At 43.1% G+C, this 17,194-nt stretch overlaps 1 protein-coding gene across 1 annotated transcript in view; it reads left to right on the top strand.

The window, feature by feature from the left end:
• Positions 1 to 16,511, top strand: part of inppl1a (inositol polyphosphate phosphatase-like 1a) — a 33,197-nt gene extending 16,686 nt beyond the window's left edge. Inside the window, exons 2-27 of the mRNA XM_015951730.3 lie at positions 500 to 563; positions 982 to 1,129; positions 1,201 to 1,282; positions 2,181 to 2,327; positions 2,598 to 2,688; positions 3,613 to 3,702; positions 4,307 to 4,405; positions 6,271 to 6,421; positions 7,051 to 7,157; positions 7,409 to 7,511; positions 7,607 to 7,803; positions 7,976 to 8,093; positions 8,257 to 8,353; positions 8,749 to 8,887; positions 8,957 to 9,056; positions 10,639 to 10,727; positions 10,816 to 10,897; positions 10,995 to 11,084; positions 11,178 to 11,291; positions 12,008 to 12,184; positions 12,982 to 13,137; positions 13,503 to 13,587; positions 14,517 to 14,603; positions 14,690 to 15,419; positions 15,625 to 15,758; positions 15,840 to 16,511. Coding sequence (XP_015807216.1) covers positions 500 to 563; positions 982 to 1,129; positions 1,201 to 1,282; positions 2,181 to 2,327; positions 2,598 to 2,688; positions 3,613 to 3,702; positions 4,307 to 4,405; positions 6,271 to 6,421; positions 7,051 to 7,157; positions 7,409 to 7,511; positions 7,607 to 7,803; positions 7,976 to 8,093; positions 8,257 to 8,353; positions 8,749 to 8,887; positions 8,957 to 9,056; positions 10,639 to 10,727; positions 10,816 to 10,897; positions 10,995 to 11,084; positions 11,178 to 11,291; positions 12,008 to 12,184; positions 12,982 to 13,137; positions 13,503 to 13,587; positions 14,517 to 14,603; positions 14,690 to 15,419; positions 15,625 to 15,758; positions 15,840 to 15,936 — 3,574 coding nt within the window. The 3' untranslated portion in view covers positions 15,937 to 16,511. The remainder of the gene's footprint in view (positions 1 to 499; positions 564 to 981; positions 1,130 to 1,200; positions 1,283 to 2,180; positions 2,328 to 2,597; positions 2,689 to 3,612; positions 3,703 to 4,306; positions 4,406 to 6,270; positions 6,422 to 7,050; positions 7,158 to 7,408; positions 7,512 to 7,606; positions 7,804 to 7,975; positions 8,094 to 8,256; positions 8,354 to 8,748; positions 8,888 to 8,956; positions 9,057 to 10,638; positions 10,728 to 10,815; positions 10,898 to 10,994; positions 11,085 to 11,177; positions 11,292 to 12,007; positions 12,185 to 12,981; positions 13,138 to 13,502; positions 13,588 to 14,516; positions 14,604 to 14,689; positions 15,420 to 15,624; positions 15,759 to 15,839) is intronic.
• The last annotated feature ends 683 nt before the right edge of the window (positions 16,512 to 17,194 follow it).

Below are 17,194 nucleotides of genomic sequence, written 5' to 3'. Positions count from 1 at the left end.
TTCTTTATTCTGTCCTTTCATTTTTTTCTACTCTGCTCTGTTACTCTTCATCATTACGACCCAACAACTGGAGGGGAGTTCTTGAGTGACATGCGGAGGCCCGTGCACTGCCAGTGAATCCCTAATCCAAACTGTTTTGGTCAAAGCACTGATTCAGGGGGATTTCACTGAGTTACATCTACTCTACCTAACCAGTGTATTCCTAAACCTAACTGTAACAAAATCTCTCCTCTAAGCCTGAAACAGGGGTCCACCATATTAGGACCAGGTTTGGCTCTAGTAAGGCCCATCAGTCTTCAGAAGATTAGTAAAAATGCCAATTTTGTTAAGTAGAATAGTTAATCAAGTACACACACACACACACCTAAGGTCAAGCACTAGACACTGTTTTTTTGTAGTGTCAAGACTTTCTTGTCTAAATAATTTTCTTTGCATTTCTCTCCTTTTTGCTGCCTTTTTCATCAGTTTTGTCTCATTTATACTTTCTGTGTGTCTGTAGGTTTCAGAAGCACGTCCACACGTACAGAATCCTACCAGACGAGGAGGGATTCCTGGCAGTACAGGTACTTAACACACACACACACACACACACACACATACATGCGCGTGCACACACACACACACCAGCCTCTTTGTGCCTCATGGGTAACAGCTGTGTGTGAAGTCCTCTCTAACACAGACACACACTCACACAACAACACGCTGAAGCAGAACATGTGGTGCTCCTCGCACCTGTTTGACTTTCACGTATTGCAGCTGAATTTGTTTGCAGGGACACTGTTATCAGGCCAACTCTTCCTGGTTGGACTTATATTTAGCTCGCTGGGCTGTTGCTGCTTACACAACATTAAACATTGAACAATAGGGACCACCAGGGAGTTCAACAGCTCTAGTAGCCCAGGAGCTTGGATGTGATTGTTGTGAGCGCTCCATGTAGGAAGTGACATCTCTCTGTGTTCGTCTCCCCGTTTCCACTCTCAGACATCTCAGGGCGTGCAGCCAAAGAGGTTTAAGACGCTCCCAGAGCTGGTGTCGCTGTACCTGCAGCCCAGTCAGGGCCTGGTCACCACGCTGCTGTACCCCGTGGACAGAGAGGAGACGGCTGTTCTCGATGATAGGGACTATTCAGGTGGCACAAACACATCCACACAAGTGTCTGCTTGTCTGGTCAAAGGTTAACTCGTTTTCTGTAACTGTTAGATGGAGAGGATGAGAAGCCTCCCCTCCCCCCTCGCTCCGCCTCCACCTCCACTTCCTCTGCACCAGAAACTCCCACAGAAAGGTACAAAGTCTACTTTTATTGGTCATGTGATTGTGTTCTTCCCACTAAACACAAACGAGCAGAACAAAATCACCTCACACGCTGAGTTATGGTTCAGATGGAGGAAGCATGTCTCCTCACTTGGATAGCATTATTTGACTCTCTTTCATCTGCTGTTACATCCACACAGTACAGGTAATACTACTAAATGCGATCAAACAAAAGCTTTCAGATTCATTTCTCTAACAGAAACACACATTCTGAAATCCTCTACCTTACACATATGTCCTATTGAGCGTTCACATAAAAGAGAAGCCACGTCCTGTTGGAAACCACAGAGGCTGATGAAGAACGTGCAGATCAGTACAGACATGAGAACGCATCACAACATCCACGGTTGTCATAAAAAGAAACCTAAAGTCAGTCATGGAAATTAGCCACGGTGCTTTTCTGCAAATGAGTCAGAGAAATTTTCATAAATGACAAGAACGAGAGGGAAATCCATCCAACCCAGAGTGAAAGGGTCCTTTTTCCGTCAGAATATCAGCCTTTATTTTATGAAATTACACCAGATTAGTGATTTAGGATTTGAATTTGTTTGAAGTTGTTTATGTATTTTGTTTGGGGAGAACATTGATTTGATTGTCCCATAAATAAAATATGATCACCTTTAACAATTGTGAAGATGTGTTGATCTTTATTGTGATTGGCTGCAGGATGATGCTAGTTCACTCTTTTATTTCTGTGCCAGGCTGATATAAACTTTAAGGATCTGTACAAATCTAAAAATCCAGACTGTTCGGACACCAACCAGCTCAGGGATTTGGTTTATCTGCATCTTAGATTATATTACATTATATAACAGCGTTAATACAACCTGACCACCTAGCCTCTGAATATTCATGTTAACATGTTTTAGCGCTCCAGCTGCTAACGGCCTTAGCACCATCTCCCACGAGTACCTGAAGGGCAGCTACGCGTTGGACCTGGAAGCTGTTAAGCAGGGCGCCTCCTCGCTGCCTCATCTCAACAAGACACTAGTATCTTCCTGCAAACGTCTTAATGGGTGAGCAGCACATTGTCACAGACACACACTCTATTATCCATGCGTGATGAGCACAGAGCTGGTTTCATTTGTTTGAATGTGTCTTCAGCGCTGTCGGCTTCATCAGCTTGGGTCACAAATACAAAGAATATACAATGGACTTTGATTCATTGTAAACACTTACACGATTCCTCACTCACTTGCTTACTAGTAATCCTTAGATAAATGTAGTAAAACCATGTTTTTCTTTAGAGAGCGTTGTTGAAACCTGCTTTTGTTTGCATCAAACAGGGAGGTGGACAAGGTGTTGTCAGGTCTGGAGATTCTCTCCAAAGTGTTTGATCAGCAGAGTGCATTTATGGTCTCGAAGATGATCCAACAGGTGTGTATTTTGAACTTGTTTATATGTAGTAGAAAACAAGTGAAATATCAGTCCTTTTTAGTAAAATCCATGATTCATGTTTCAGTACCAGATAAGCATCTGTGTTGTGTTTTAAAGCTTCTAAAGCTGCCCGTCCCACAAGACTGAGATGCACAAACTCAACGGGCAGTTCATGCAAAAATAAACAAATGGAAAGCAAATGAAATCTAATGAGGAGGTAGACTGATGCTTGTATAAATCTGTAGGAGGTTGTAGCACTCAAGCTCTGACTGTAAATACAGGATTGTGTCTGTAGAAGGTCTGAGACCTTCAGTGGTGTTAAAGATGGTTCCTGACTAATTCTCTGTAACAAGGCTGGTAACACATTCAGTGGTCAAATGTAACTGAAATTTGAATAATTTGAAGCTCCATGTGTCTTTTTTATTAGTGTTTGTGTAACAACATCATAACTTTAAATATTAATTAATTATTTGTTTGCAACCTCCAGCGTTTTTCTTTGGGTTTGATCCAATAATCACACACTTATCCTGTCCTTCTGGGCTCTCATATAAAACATATAAAGTGTCTCGTGTTCCCCAATAATGTTTGATCCTTTTCTTCACCATACAACTTAATTCTAGTTTACTTTTCTTATCCATGCTGCCTTTGGAACATTTCTTGTCACAGGATTATAAGTTTTTACTGTTTATTTATGCACAAATTAACTTAAGAGCTTTAGAGACATTTAAATTAAGATAAGATTATATTGTGATGGTATCAATTCAGTCACAAGTTACTTCTGTTTTATAAAACGTGTGTTGTGTTGTTTACAGAATCAATCTGATGCCCAAATATCTTTTTCCTGGTCTGCTGTTTGTAAAATGTCTCAGTCTCTTTTCTTAAACCATATCTTTGATATTTTTGTCACATTCTTTTTTCTGTCAGTCGGTGAATCAGGGTGGAGACCAGGAACTGGAGAACTTGGTGACCAAACTGGCGATTCTCAAAGACCTGCTGTCCTCTATAGAGAAGAAGGTAAATGCAAACGCACATTTAGCTCTGGATGTTTAACGTTGATCAGTGCTGCCAGAGTGGGTGAAGACTTTTAGACCAGCTGACTGTGTTTCTGTTGCTTTGCTGACCTTTATGCTGCAGCGGCTGCAGCCCACACACAGTTCCTGCATTGTCAAAACTTTATTAATGATGCAGAATTCGTGTGTATTTCATGGCTGATATGATTTTGGCAACACAGTTGATCTGAGTCATGATAATGTGAATATAGAAATGTGTAAAGAGCTTTAATAAGACTCCTTATGTAAAATTCACTGTTATTGTTTGTGAATTAAGGTTTCCCAAAAAATTAAATATGAGCTCTTGATTCTGAAATGTGGATTGTAGCTTTTTAGGACAGGTTTAACTCTGCGGGCTCTGGTTTTCTTCCCCTGTGAGGAGAATTTTTTACAGAAACCTGAAGAAATGCCTCCAGTGCTGCAGAGCTGCATGTCCAAACACACATGATGATTTAGCTGCTGCGGGTTCTCTGCACAACCAACACAAATACTGAAGCTGAAAACAATCTGTCCCATCGTGTTTCTGTTTTTCACTTTTACTTTATTTATTCTTTTATTTTCCCTCTCAGGCTCTGAAAGCTCTACAGGACATGAGTTTGTCCTCTCCAGGCTCCCTTCCTCTGTTCTCCATGCGTCGCAGTAAAGCCATTCCTGTGCAGGCCTTCGAGGTACACACCTACATGCACGTGCACGCTAGCCTCAAAGCCATATTTCCATATTTCATTAGTGCTCATCACACCTCAGAGTGATTAGAGTCAGTTTTCCTGCAGTGGGGATCTTGTCATCTGTGGCGATTTAAGTATTTTAGCTTAATTATGAGTCTTAAATGAGCTCTTGGAGATTTAAAAAGGCACAAATTTAAGTGAAAGCTGGTTTTGTGTTACCGAGGGCAGGAGGCTGAGCTTAAATTACAATAAAACAGGAAAACCATGTGTTCTCTAACACAGGAAGTGTGTCAGTTCAGCTGATGTGGGACCAAAAGAATGTCTGCAATGCACTTCCTTTAGTCTCATCAGTGACGTGGCCATGCAGTTGATCACTTTTGACATCATGCTGCTGTGTAGATGAACACGAGGAACCGTTAGGTTTTTATGCTTATTTTAAAACGAGAATCAGTTGAATGTCAGAGGGAGCTGGTGTTTAGGGGGAGAGGTGAGACAGAGGGGAAGAGGATCAGCTGTCAGCCGAGTCTGCATCCTCTCATGGTGACATCCTTCCAGTAGCTTCCTGTTGTGTTCATTATCCATCTGTTGTGGCTCCCGTTCTGTGTGAGTGTGCTCATTAAGAGTCTCGTTCTTATAAATGTTTTATTTTGTGACAAATAGAAAGTTGTTTATAGATTTTTTTCAGTGTTGAGACCGGTGTTAGGAATGTTACCTTTAAAAAGCGATTAGTTATAGTTACTAATTACTTTGTCAAAAAAGTAACTCAGTTAGTTACTGCATTACTGGATTATAAAAAGTAACTAATTACCAAAAAAAACTTTTTTGTTACTTTTTTCATAAAAGAATGCGAGAAGCTATGGTGAACAGGTGAGCGGACTTTTGGGAAGTCAATACGGGTACAGCTGCAAACCCACAGATGGGAGGGCATAGATTCACTCCTGCAGCAGGGAATCTGCAGGTCTCCTGATCTGCAGCCGTAGACTATTCATCACGCCGTCCTCGTTCCTCACTGGTCGTGATGCGCTTCGATGAAAACATTTAGCTCCTGATCAGCTGATGGCGGCTTCAACACACCGTACTGCTGAATCACAATAACACACATTTTCCTATCAGCAACAGAAATGGTGTGGTGCCAAAAAAAAGACAGTAATTAGATTACTCGATACTGAAAAAACTAACGTCTGTTAGTAACACCAGTTGTCCTATCTGGTTGAGACACTATCTTATTGTCAAAAGCCAAATTTTTAATTTATGGTTTTTATTCTAATGATTCTGATAATTTCAAATGAGACGGAGAAAAGTTTTTTACATGTAGAGACCCCTGGTGGTCACCTCTGAGTTTCTCCTCCATCACACCCATGGATGTAGTTGGGGTGTGTGTGTGTGTGGGGGGGGGGGGGGGGGGGCATGTACATTTACTTTTTCCAAAGTAAATTTTTGTCCCCTGCACTTTTTACTGCCAAAAAACAATATTACGTTATATTAAATAGACACTGGTTGAGCACTTGGACCAAGTGGGGGAGAAAACAACAACATCTTGTGTTGAAGCCTGTTTCCCATTAGAACCACCCATAGGCTCATCTATTGGCTCTGCTGATACTTGCTAACATGTGATTGGCTGTTCCTGCCACCTGCATACTTGACAGCTCTGCATTCCTGACAGGAGACAGGAGTCACGGCCAAAACTAACAACTGAGTCTCCGTCTGCCGTGCAGCCGCTCCCATAAACCCAACAAGACATTTTAAGCTTTAAACACAGACGGAAACAACAAACTTAAAGAAAGAGGATGGTGTAGTCTTTGGTGTGTCAGGAGGCGTTTATGCAGGTGTGTGTGTGTGTGTTATCCTTCTTGTGTTGTTAATCGTAGGTGAAACTCGATGTTTACCTGGCGGAGCTGACAAAGATTGGAAAGAGTCAGAAGTACACCTTATCTGTGGATGTGGAGGGGGGCAGGCTGGTGGTGATGAAGAAGGTGAAGGACAACCAGGAGGACTGGAACACCTTCACACATGACAAGAGTAAGAAATACACACACACACACACACACACACACACACTCTTCCTGACCAGTGGGTTTCTCCTCCCTCCTGATCTGCTGATGGTGTTTCTGACCGTTTACACGTCTAATCGTTCTAATCAGTCATGTGTTTCATAAACATCCATCTGGACGTTGGCTTCCTGCCCTTTAAAGTTTCCTTCTGTTTATCTTAGATCAGTTATTATTAGTCATGGACATGTTTTAATCCATTCTAAGAAAACTTGAATTTAGAATTTTTATTTTACAGTTTATTTATGAATTATAACGTATTATTTGCTGATAAATAATGTTTGCTTTTGTATTTCTGAGGTCTTACATATCTAGAATAACTAGATGAAATAAAATATTTCACCAAATAAAATTTCAGCTCCTAAGATGTTAGGACACACAAACAAGTGTTTTTTGTTAAGATGCTAATTAGCCGTGTGCTAACGTACTTAGAGTGAAACCGAAGCTGAAATGCTGCTACATTCTGCTATATCAGATTTAGCTTCAGCCCACCATGAAATCACTTCAACAACAACCCCAACACATGTTTTTAATCAGTCGCTTGTTTATTTATCTAGTTAATTTCAACCCGTCTTCAACTCTCTGTGTCTGTCTTCTCAGTACGTCAGCTGATCAAGTCACAGCGGGTTCAGAATAAGCTGGGCATTGTGTTCGAGAAGGAGAAGGATAAGAGTCAGAGGAAGGACTTCATCTTTGCTAGTGCTAAGGTTGGGAAACTTTTTGTTGTTTTTCTGTTACAAACAGAAAATAAGTCATATTTTATTACTAGTTCAGTAACACATCCAGAACTATTCTAATAGTAGTTCAGGAAAATACAATCTAGACTTGTTTTGTCGGCCATACTTATGTAAATAGGCAGTGTTTGAGATAGAAATAGACTGTTTACATTTAAGTGTTTAAGGAGGGATTCCCTCCGATCAACGCCTTCTCTCTGATGGGTGTGTTTTGTTTGTCCCAGAAGCGGGAGGCCTTTTGCCAGCTGCTACAACTGATGAAGAACAAGCATTCCAATCAGGACGAGCCAGACATGATTTCCATCTTCATCGGCACTTGGAATATGGGTCAGGCTTGCAAAGCATCCTGTAACAAATGGCGTTCCCACCACGGTGTGATGGAGGTATTTTAAGAACAGGCCGCTCTTGTCTCTCGTCTTCAGGCTCGGTTCCTGCGCCGAAGTCTGTGGCTTCGTGGGTTTTGTGTCGCGGCCTGGGGAAGACTCTGGACGAGATGGCCGTCACCATCCCTCATGACCTGTATGTGTTCGGGACTCAGGAGAACTCGGTGTGCGACCGGGAGTGGGTGGAAACACTACGAGCTGTCCTCAAAGATCAGACAGAACTGGATTATAAGCCGGTGAGGAAACAGGAAACAAAGACTCTAATCTAATTTCATCAAGCCGTTCACCTCCTGCACATCTGTTTGAATCATGAAGGGGATGTTGAAGGAAGTTGAAGTGAGACTATTTTTGTTTGATCTGAAGGCAGAAATAATGAGTACAAGTTCCTCTTTTTTTGTTTTCTGTCAGATCGCGGTGCAGACGCTGTGGAACATAAAAATCGCTGTGTTGGTCAAACCAGAACATGAGAACAGGATCAGCCACGTGGGGATGTCCAGCGTGAAGACGGGGATAGCCAACACGCTGGGTAACAATGACTCATCGTTGTTCTTGTTTATTCCAAAGGAAACAACTGTCCCTAGTCTCAATAACTTTGTTTCACATCTGGATTTTACACTGTTGTCAAATAATGAAGAATAAGTCGTTTATTGTTCTGTGTTTGTTTTACATTTGTTTCGATGGTTGCCTAGGTAACAAAGGAGCCGTGGGTGTGTCGTTCATGTTTAATGGAACATCGTTTGGCTTTGTGAACTGTCACCTGACATCAGGAAATGAGAAGATTGCCAGGTTTGAGCTTCCGTTCCACACACGTCCACCAGCTTTAGACTGGGCTCCAGAGGATTGATCTCACTCTACAAGCCCACTCTAAAGATGAAGGAGCTTTCTCTTTTCAACATTTTCTTTTAGATTAAGTTCTCAAAGCATTTGATTTAGGCCCGTCTGAGTGATGAAAATAATGTCATGTTTTCTCAGGACTGGATCAGTGACCTTGTTTCAGAGCTCATTCATTCTTCTGGCCACCTAATTAATTATACTAGAGTCATTTGTTGTTTGATTTTATGCCAAAATACCACCAATTTTCTACATTCCTTCATTTCTCTGTATAACTTTAAAAAAACAGCTTTATTTTTGTGGGATAAGACCAAATTACCAGTCCTGTGTTTGATCTTTGACCTCTTCAGGAGGAACCAGAACTACCTTGATATCCTGAGGCTGTTGTCGCTAGGAGACAAACAGCTGGGCTCCTTTGACATCTCTCTGCGTTTCACACATCTGTTCTGGTTGGGAGACCTCAACTACAGGCTGGACATGGATATTCAGGTAAAACAGGACGAAATTACTCTATGCAGTAAATGTGGATAAAGTCTCATTTTGTTTTTGTCTCTGTAGGAAATTTTGAACTACATCAACAGGAAAGAGTTTGAACCACTGCTAAAAGTGGACCAGCTCAACCTGGAACGGGAGAAGAACAAAGTATTTTTACGTTTTGGTGAGTTTGAGGGTTTAATCCCAGTGGTGCCAGAGCGAGGCCAGGGGTTTGTTTAAATTTAGGAACAGAAAAATCTCATTACTAACAGAAGGTTCCTGTTCTTAAACGGCTTTTGTGGTCTCACTAATGACCGCTCGAGTTCTGACTCAGATCCTCCAGATCCTTTTAAAGCGCTGGTTTATGGAAGCAGAGAATAAAAAGGTGTGGGTGAGCGGTGCATGTCAACGTTTAGATTGTTTATTAAAAAAATACTGATTATGAATCTAAAACACTGTTCTGGAATGTTTACTGTGTAAAGTGCCTTGAGACAAATCTTGTCGTGATTTGGCGCTACATAAATAAACTTAAATTGAAATATTTTCTCGATTGAGTTTCTTTGATTATGTTGTTTGTTTTTCTCCTTTTTAGACAGAATTCATCTTTTATACCACAGGGTGTGTGGATCTGTGGCAGCTCTGGTTTAACCTTTTAGTTGGGAGCTTCTGTGTTTTGAGTCACTCATTTACTACGTTTGTCTACACCTGTGTGATTTAATCTGAAAAGGTGGTAGCACACTGTTTCATCTGTCAAAAATCGGTTGATGCTGTAACATCTTAGCCTAGTGAACTAGACCAAATTCTTGCTTTGCAAAGTTTGGTCTAGGAACGCTCCATTGGAACCTCTGCAGCCCTAACAGCATTCTGGCTGGCCAATCACAGCTCTCTAGAGGGGTTTCAAACACATAAAGAGCTGTGATTGGTCCATAATGGTGGGCCAATCATAGTGCTCTATCTGCTTAGTGAACAAATCACAGAGCTTTATCCACTTTGTGAGCCAATCAGGGCACTCTATATGCCTGGTGGGTGGGATGATGCAACAGAGTGAAACAAGAGTATGTCACATTCATTGTCCAGTGGAATGCGGAGATCATTTGAAAGACAACAGTAGAACCCGCCCCACAACCGAGAGCCGTCAATGGAGCGTGGCCAGACTAAATAATACATTTATTTGGTCTGGCTTGCCAGGCTAGTAACATTTACGTTCACCGTTAGATTGTCTTAAAGGGACACTCTGCACGTTTTTCATATTTTAAAATCCTTTTCTTGAGCGAGTATCTGCTAAAATGACCCTTTACAGGGTTATTGAAAGGCCATCCAGCCCTTATCGCTCCCTGTGGCCAGAATATTCCACTTGCAACTTCAGGTTGGCAGGCCGCTCTGTTGGGACTTAGAAAATATTGAGCTGACCCACCTTGCTCTGCAGTCTGCTTCCTGCATGTTTTTGATCATGAAAACAGCTGATTTGTTTAATTTAGTGATGAATCGTTCCTGTAGACACTAATGAAGGCTGGGTGACATTTCAGCTGTTAGATTAAGGTGCTACAAAGATGAACGCGCAGCGAGGAGAACGGTTTTGGTTCTACAAACGGACACTTGGGGGTGCTAAAAGCAAGCCAAAACTGGCATGTTCCCCTTTAATTGTTTGATAAAAATCTGGACATTTATACACAAATATTGTGTAAAAAACACAGAAATCTCAGAATAAGGTTTGGATTTAAGCTGCTGTGTACTGACATAAACGGTGATGCTGTTGTTGTTTTCAGCGGAGGAGGATATCTCGTTTCCACCTACGTACCGTTATGAGCGAGGCTCCAGGGACACGTACGTCTGGCAGAAGCAGAAGGCCACAGGGGTGTGTTTGCTAGCTGTATTCTCTACAGACCCATCCACTTCATTTGTCCTCTACGTGGGTTCATTCTGGTTTGTTTTCTCCGTCCCAGATGAGGACGAATGTCCCCTCCTGGTGTGACAGGATCTTGTGGAAATCGTACCCAGAAACTCACATTGTGTGTAACTCTTACGGTGAGTCAGAGGTCCTTCAAACGGAGCTAGAAGCAGGATTTATGGTTAATATAGCTATTTGTTTACTGCTTGGTGGGTAATTATTTGTCTTATTAAGGGTGCACTGATGACCTCGTGACCAGTGACCATTCCCCTGTGTTTGCTACATTTGAGGTTGGAGTGACATCACAGTTTGTTTCTAAAAAAGGTTCCAGTGACTGTTTCTATTCATAATTTTTCAAAATGATCTGTTATCCACTTTAAAACTTCTTCCTCCATCCCTCCTTCCCACCTCCTGCAGGTCTGCCAAAGTCTTCAGAGCAGGCCTACATCGAGTTTGAGAGCATCGAGGCCATCGTGAAGACGGCCAGCAGGACAAAGTTCTTCATCGAGTTCTACTCTACCTGTCTGGAAGGTGAGACAGACACGTCCTCTCAGCCTCCAAGGCAAACCAAACCAGGAATAATGGCTTAATAATAATAATAATAATAATAATAATAACAGATTGAACTTATATAGCGCTTTTCTAGACACCCAAAGACGCTTTCACACACACTCACATTCACACACTGCTAGTGATGGTAATCTACTTGTAGCCACAGCCGCCCTGGGGAGGTCTGACAGAGGCGAGGCTGCCATTTGGCGCCGTCGGCCCCTCTGACCACCACTAACACAGGCAAGTTGGGTGAAGTGTCTTGCCCAAGGACACAACAGCAGGATACCCCTGGCAGGATCTGGAATTGAACCCATGACCCTCCGATCATGAGGCAACCCGCTCTACCACCTGAGCTACTGCTGCCCCCGGCTTAGACGTGCTTTCTTTACCTCCAAGTGGACGCAATAATCCTGAGTCTGCTCTTTTTGCCTCATCCCACCCTCCCTCCCTCCCTCCCTCCTTCCCTCCCTCCCTCACTTCCTTCCTTCCTTCCTTTGTTCTTCCTTCTTACATCAGACAGTAAGAATCAACATGAATCCATTTTGACCTGTGCTACATGTTAACCTCCTGTCCTTTATGAAATTTTGACTGAAATGTGATTGATACGTCTCCCTCCGCCCCCTTATCCCCTTACCTCCGTACCCCCCCCCCCCCCCCCACTCTTCCCTGCGTTTCTTTATCCCTCTCATTTGAAGAGTTTAAGAAGAGCTACGAGAACGACAGCCAGAACAGCGACAATGTCAACTTCCTCCGTGTGGGCTGGTCCAACAAGCAGCTGACAACTCTCAAGCCCCTCCTCTCAGAGATCGAGTACCTGCAGGACCAGCATCTGCTGCTCACCGTCAAATCAGTGGACGGTTATGAGTCCTACGGTAAAGACTAGGGATGTCCCGATTCAACATTTTTCACTTCCGATACGATACCGATATTGCAGCCTTCGGTATGGACCCATACCGATATCAGCATAACCGATATGATATCAGCCCAAATCATACATGCTTTACGCATTTCGTAGTGTGGAATGTATAAAGGTAGAAAACGAAAGCCAGCAACAGTTCCGGTAAGTATAAAAAACTGACCCATTATTTATTAACCTTTGGTTGCATAAATGTGAACAGCTGAGGTTAGGGACATAAGGAAAGAAACAATATTGTTCACTGACCAACCGCTACAAGTTGTGTGTCAAAAGTTTCAATTTCACACTCTGCAAAAGTCCTCGTGCAATGTTTTGTGATCCTACTTCAAATGAAGCCACGATGAGGTTGGACATATTCATCTTCCCTGGTTCTGTTCCACCACGGGAAACTTGTGCATGACAAGTGTTGCACTGAGCCACACTGTCTTTTTCGGACATTAACGAAAAATACAGCCACATGGCCGACATTGTTCCTTGCTACTTTGCTAGCACACACTGTTCTGATCATGTGGACTTTGCATGCTGGATCTGAGCGCTGCTGGATAGAATTGTGGGAATGGAATTTAAAGCTGAACGTACGTACTGCTGATATCGGAGGTTTGTGATGCTGTCCCATATAAACCTGTACAGTGTTTCTGGGCTGATATCAATAGTAGAACGGGACATCCCTAGTAGACAGACTCTGTCTGCCAGTGAGTAGTCTTTTGTTTTTTTTTGTCGTCTGACCTCTACTCTCGTGTGTTTTTCTGTTAGGAGAGTGTGTGTTGGCGCTAAAGTCGATGATCGGCAGCACAGCCCAGCAGTTCCACACTTACTTGTCCCACCGAGGTGAAGAGACGGGAAATATCCGGGGTTCCATGAGGGTCCGAGTGCCCGCTGAGAGGATGGGAACCAGGGAGAGGCTGTACGGTAAGGCAGCAGTGGGTGTGTGGATGCAGGCAGCTATTAAAAAGCTAAAGTGGTAGCATGGAAAATCGGCTCTAAACTAACGCTGTTTTATAAATGCGCTTCTGTGTGAACGTTATTGACTGATGAGGACTGCTTCCTGAACAGCCTCTATTTGGAGAAGTAGTTATCGTCCTGAAGGACTGATGAGCTAAAAGCTCATTTTGGGGCAGTCAAAACTTTACGGCTAATTTTAAGAGATTGAAACTTTTTTGTGGTGTTTTGTCTAAAACCGCTCGCGTAGTAATTTATAACCTTTATGAAGAAACTAAAAACAAAACGGCCAAAAGACCGTTTAAGAATCTTAACAGTGTTTTATTGTATTTCAGAGTGGATCAGCGTGGACAACGATGAGACTGGAGGACCCAAAGGGAAATCCACCATGGTGTCCAGAGTGGGACACGATTATGTCAAGTCAGTTCAGTTCAGTGTAGCGGTTCGTTTTACTGGTGTGTGTTTGTCCACCGCCCGCTGGCAGAAACAGACTCATCACATCTGGTCCACATCGGTTCTTATGATCAATGTTTATGACGTAAACATGAAGACGTGGCTCTTTGGGTGCTGGTGCTCAGCTGTGGTGTGAAACTAAACCAGGCTGAGATGACCAGCTGTTGGTGATCACAGAAGAGTCCGACAGCACAAACCACACGCTCAGACCCAGCAACTGAAGTCTTGATCTCTCCTATCATCGTTGATCCCTTTTGGTGTATATCATAGAAAAAATGTGTTAACTTTAATTATTCTGCTTCATATTTCACGATTACTGATTAAGCATAACATCTTTATGATGATTTTCTTCAACGATCTGCTCACATTTTGCACACACCACGTTTCCTGGAGGTGCTTCGTTGTTTAGGGTAAACGGTTTTTCTCTAAAGGGTAAAATGGTTTTTATTGTTCATCTGGTCTGAAAAAGGCGCCGTCGCCTATCGGAGTGGGATTGTTCCAACCACAGAGTTCAAGTTTCAGATGAGTCAGAATTGAAGAGACTAAAGAAAACACGTTCAAGAATCAAAGATTTATGATTTTACTTATTTTTATTTTATTTATTTATCTCAAACCATCGAAAACACCAAATTGCATATGCACTCCCCCATATTCCTGGTGCATAAAAAATTTTAAAAATGTGGAATACGATTAACATATGCTGTTGAATTAAACAATACAAAATACAATATGATCAATATGGATTCAATCCACACCGACACACAAACTCCTGAAGAGCACTTCTAAATGAGATTTGCTGAGAAGAAAAGCTGGAGACATCCTGGACTTAGTCGGAGATACGTGCTCACCTTGTTTTGTTTAATGTGCTAACTTGCTCTGGTTTGTTTCGGATGCAGACAGTCTGTGGTGCGTAAACAGCTGGGAGAGCTGGGAAAGGTCACCGAGGAGGGCGAGAGAAACAGCAAAGAGGAAATCACTTTGAGGTACAAACTAATGAAACGCTCGTGAGAAGTTTTAGTTTTGATGATAAAAGAGCTTTTAAAAAAATGTGTTTTTTGTTGATGTGAAGACCCAAACAGGACCCATCAGATGGAGATTCATCCATCAGCAAGAACAGCTACAATAACCCCGCCTACTACATTCTGGAGGGTGTTCCCAACCAATCTGCTGCAGCAATTTCTCCCGAGCTCCTCCCATCGCCCACCTCCTCCAACCCCCCAGCAGCCAAACTCCCCCCTTCTTCAGCTGGGGTGCGAATCAAACCGCCTCCTGCGACCTCAGGACCTCCTCATCCACGCAGACCTGGGACAGCGCAGGAGTGCTCCTCAGGGGATGATGGAGGAGCAGGTGTAGTGGGACAAGGAGGAGGAGGAGGAGGTGTCTTGGGGACCGTCGGTGGCACAATGAATCGACCCCCTCCCGACTTCCCCCCACCCCCGCTCCCTAAAGGAGCTCTAGAGATGGCTGCAGAGGCCCCGTTCAACAAACCCCGCTCTCTTTACCCAGACCTGGCCGAGGTCAGGATCCCGCCAGCTGGACCCAGCGGCCCCCTCGCACACGGAGAGGGCTTTAGGCGAGGAGGTGGGGGCGGGACGGGGGCGCTGGACGATCAGTCCTGTTCAGTTCTGCAGATGGCAAAAACTCTGAGTGAGAGCGAGTTTCCTGGCCAGCCTCCACGTGCTCCGTCGGCACCGCTGCTGCCGCGAGGGCAGCCTATGGGCTTGGGCCTGGAAGCCTGCCGCACGTTCCCACCCAGACACCCCATCCCGGAGAGCATCGCCGAGGACATGCCAGAGGAGGTAAATGCACCAAGTCACTGGAGTCATCAGACTTTCTTTAGTTTATGCTGCAAAAGAGAGAAAGTTTTTAATTTTTTAAATTTAAGACATCAATGCCAATTTGTCCTTCAGCCACAACATAAACTAGCTGTGGTGAATTGTTTTGGGGTTAGCATCATGTGGCTAGCTGTTTCAGCTGAGCTGCTGTTGCGTTTCTCTCCTTCAGGCTCTTTGGGGGAGCAGTAGTTCATCTCTGTCTGTGGGGGAGTCTTCAGTGGGGGAGTGGCTGCAGAGATTGGGTCTGGAGAAGTATGAGCAGGGTCTTCTTCACAACGGCTGGGACGACCTGGAGTTCCTCAGGTACACACACACTAGTGCTACCACCTGGTTAACGGGATGGAGGAGTTTCCACTCGCTCATTGTATTTATTTATTTCCACAGTGACATCACAGAGGAGGACCTGGAGGAGGCAGGCGTGCTCGACCCCGCCCACAAACAAATTCTGCTGGAAAGCCTCAGGCAGCAGCAGCAGAAGTAAACAGCACCAAACTGGTCTTAGACTGGTCCAAACCGGCCTGGGACAACTTCAGGTCCCAAGAGGCCAGATTTCAGCTGAACTGCACTAAGCTGGAGCACCCTGATGCCAGAAAAGTGCCTTCTCAGAGAAATTGCACTCATTAGTATTTTTTATTTTCAAGAACATCTTCTGAACCACCGTTCTTCTTTTGTTTGTGCTGTATGTGCGTTGTCATGGTTACAGACATTGCCTTTTTTTAAGGAGAGTCATTTCAGTCTTTCAAGCATCACTACATCACCGTTGGCTTATTAATGCAGACGCATCTGTTGCTGTGAGGGGGTTAAATATTCATCCTGTTTCCAGTTTGGATTCCATAACAACTCATCCCTCTGAGTCTGTTTTTATGTTTTCCCTTCGTCGTCATCATAAACATTTAGACTGTGAGGATCATCATTGGTGACTGGAGGGAAACGTCCCGTCGGGTTCCGTTACTGAGGCAAACAGGAAGTTGTGACAGAAGAAGCTAGCTGGTCCAGTTCAAGTGAGCACAACTCACTGTTTTGTTACTTCCAGTTGTGTGTGTTTATTCAGTGGTGGCCTGAGGAGAGTGTGTCTGCACGTATTTATGGTTGAATGTTTAATGTTTTGTGACAAAAGGGAATTTTCAGCCAACCAAATGAATATTTTACTGTGTTTTTCAACTGATGCAACATTTTATTATCAGTTATAGTTAATTATCCCCACACATTACTGTACAAAGCACAATTATTAGGTTTCTAAGGATTCATTAGAATATAAAAGCAGCTCTGTGGTGTGATGTGACTGAATTATACATTTCATGTGTTCATAGTCAGGATGCTACATTTACTGAAGATGTTTAATTTAAATTAATCTTACCCAGCATTCATTGGGTTTGACTTTTTAACATTTTACTCGTTTCATGGTCTATATTCTGAATGGTGCAGTGTTCAGGGAAGATTTAATAATCCATTATTTGTATCCAAAACGTTTTTCTTCTGTAATCTACCAGGATTTATTTTTGTGTTTCTTTATAATAACTGGAGACATTTATTTCATTATTTTTTTATTTGCAGATTTTACATATTTCAACAGTAAAACCACAAATTCTGCAGATTTGCTGTAGGGCAAGAGGATGCAATCCCTGGTGTAACCAGTGGGTGGTGGTGTTGGTCCATAAATCAGTAGAAATTGATTTCTTGGCCTGTTTTAAAAATTCCCTTACACTGTTTTTAGGATCACACTAAATTTTATGGTCGTT

This window comes from Nothobranchius furzeri, chromosome 13 (genome assembly GCF_043380555.1).
Source record: "Nothobranchius furzeri strain GRZ-AD chromosome 13, NfurGRZ-RIMD1, whole genome shotgun sequence".
Taxonomy (NCBI): domain Eukaryota; kingdom Metazoa; phylum Chordata; class Actinopteri; order Cyprinodontiformes; family Nothobranchiidae; genus Nothobranchius; species Nothobranchius furzeri.
The sequence above is the reverse complement of the archived record's forward strand: the minus strand, read 5'-3'. Positions and strand labels throughout refer to the sequence as shown.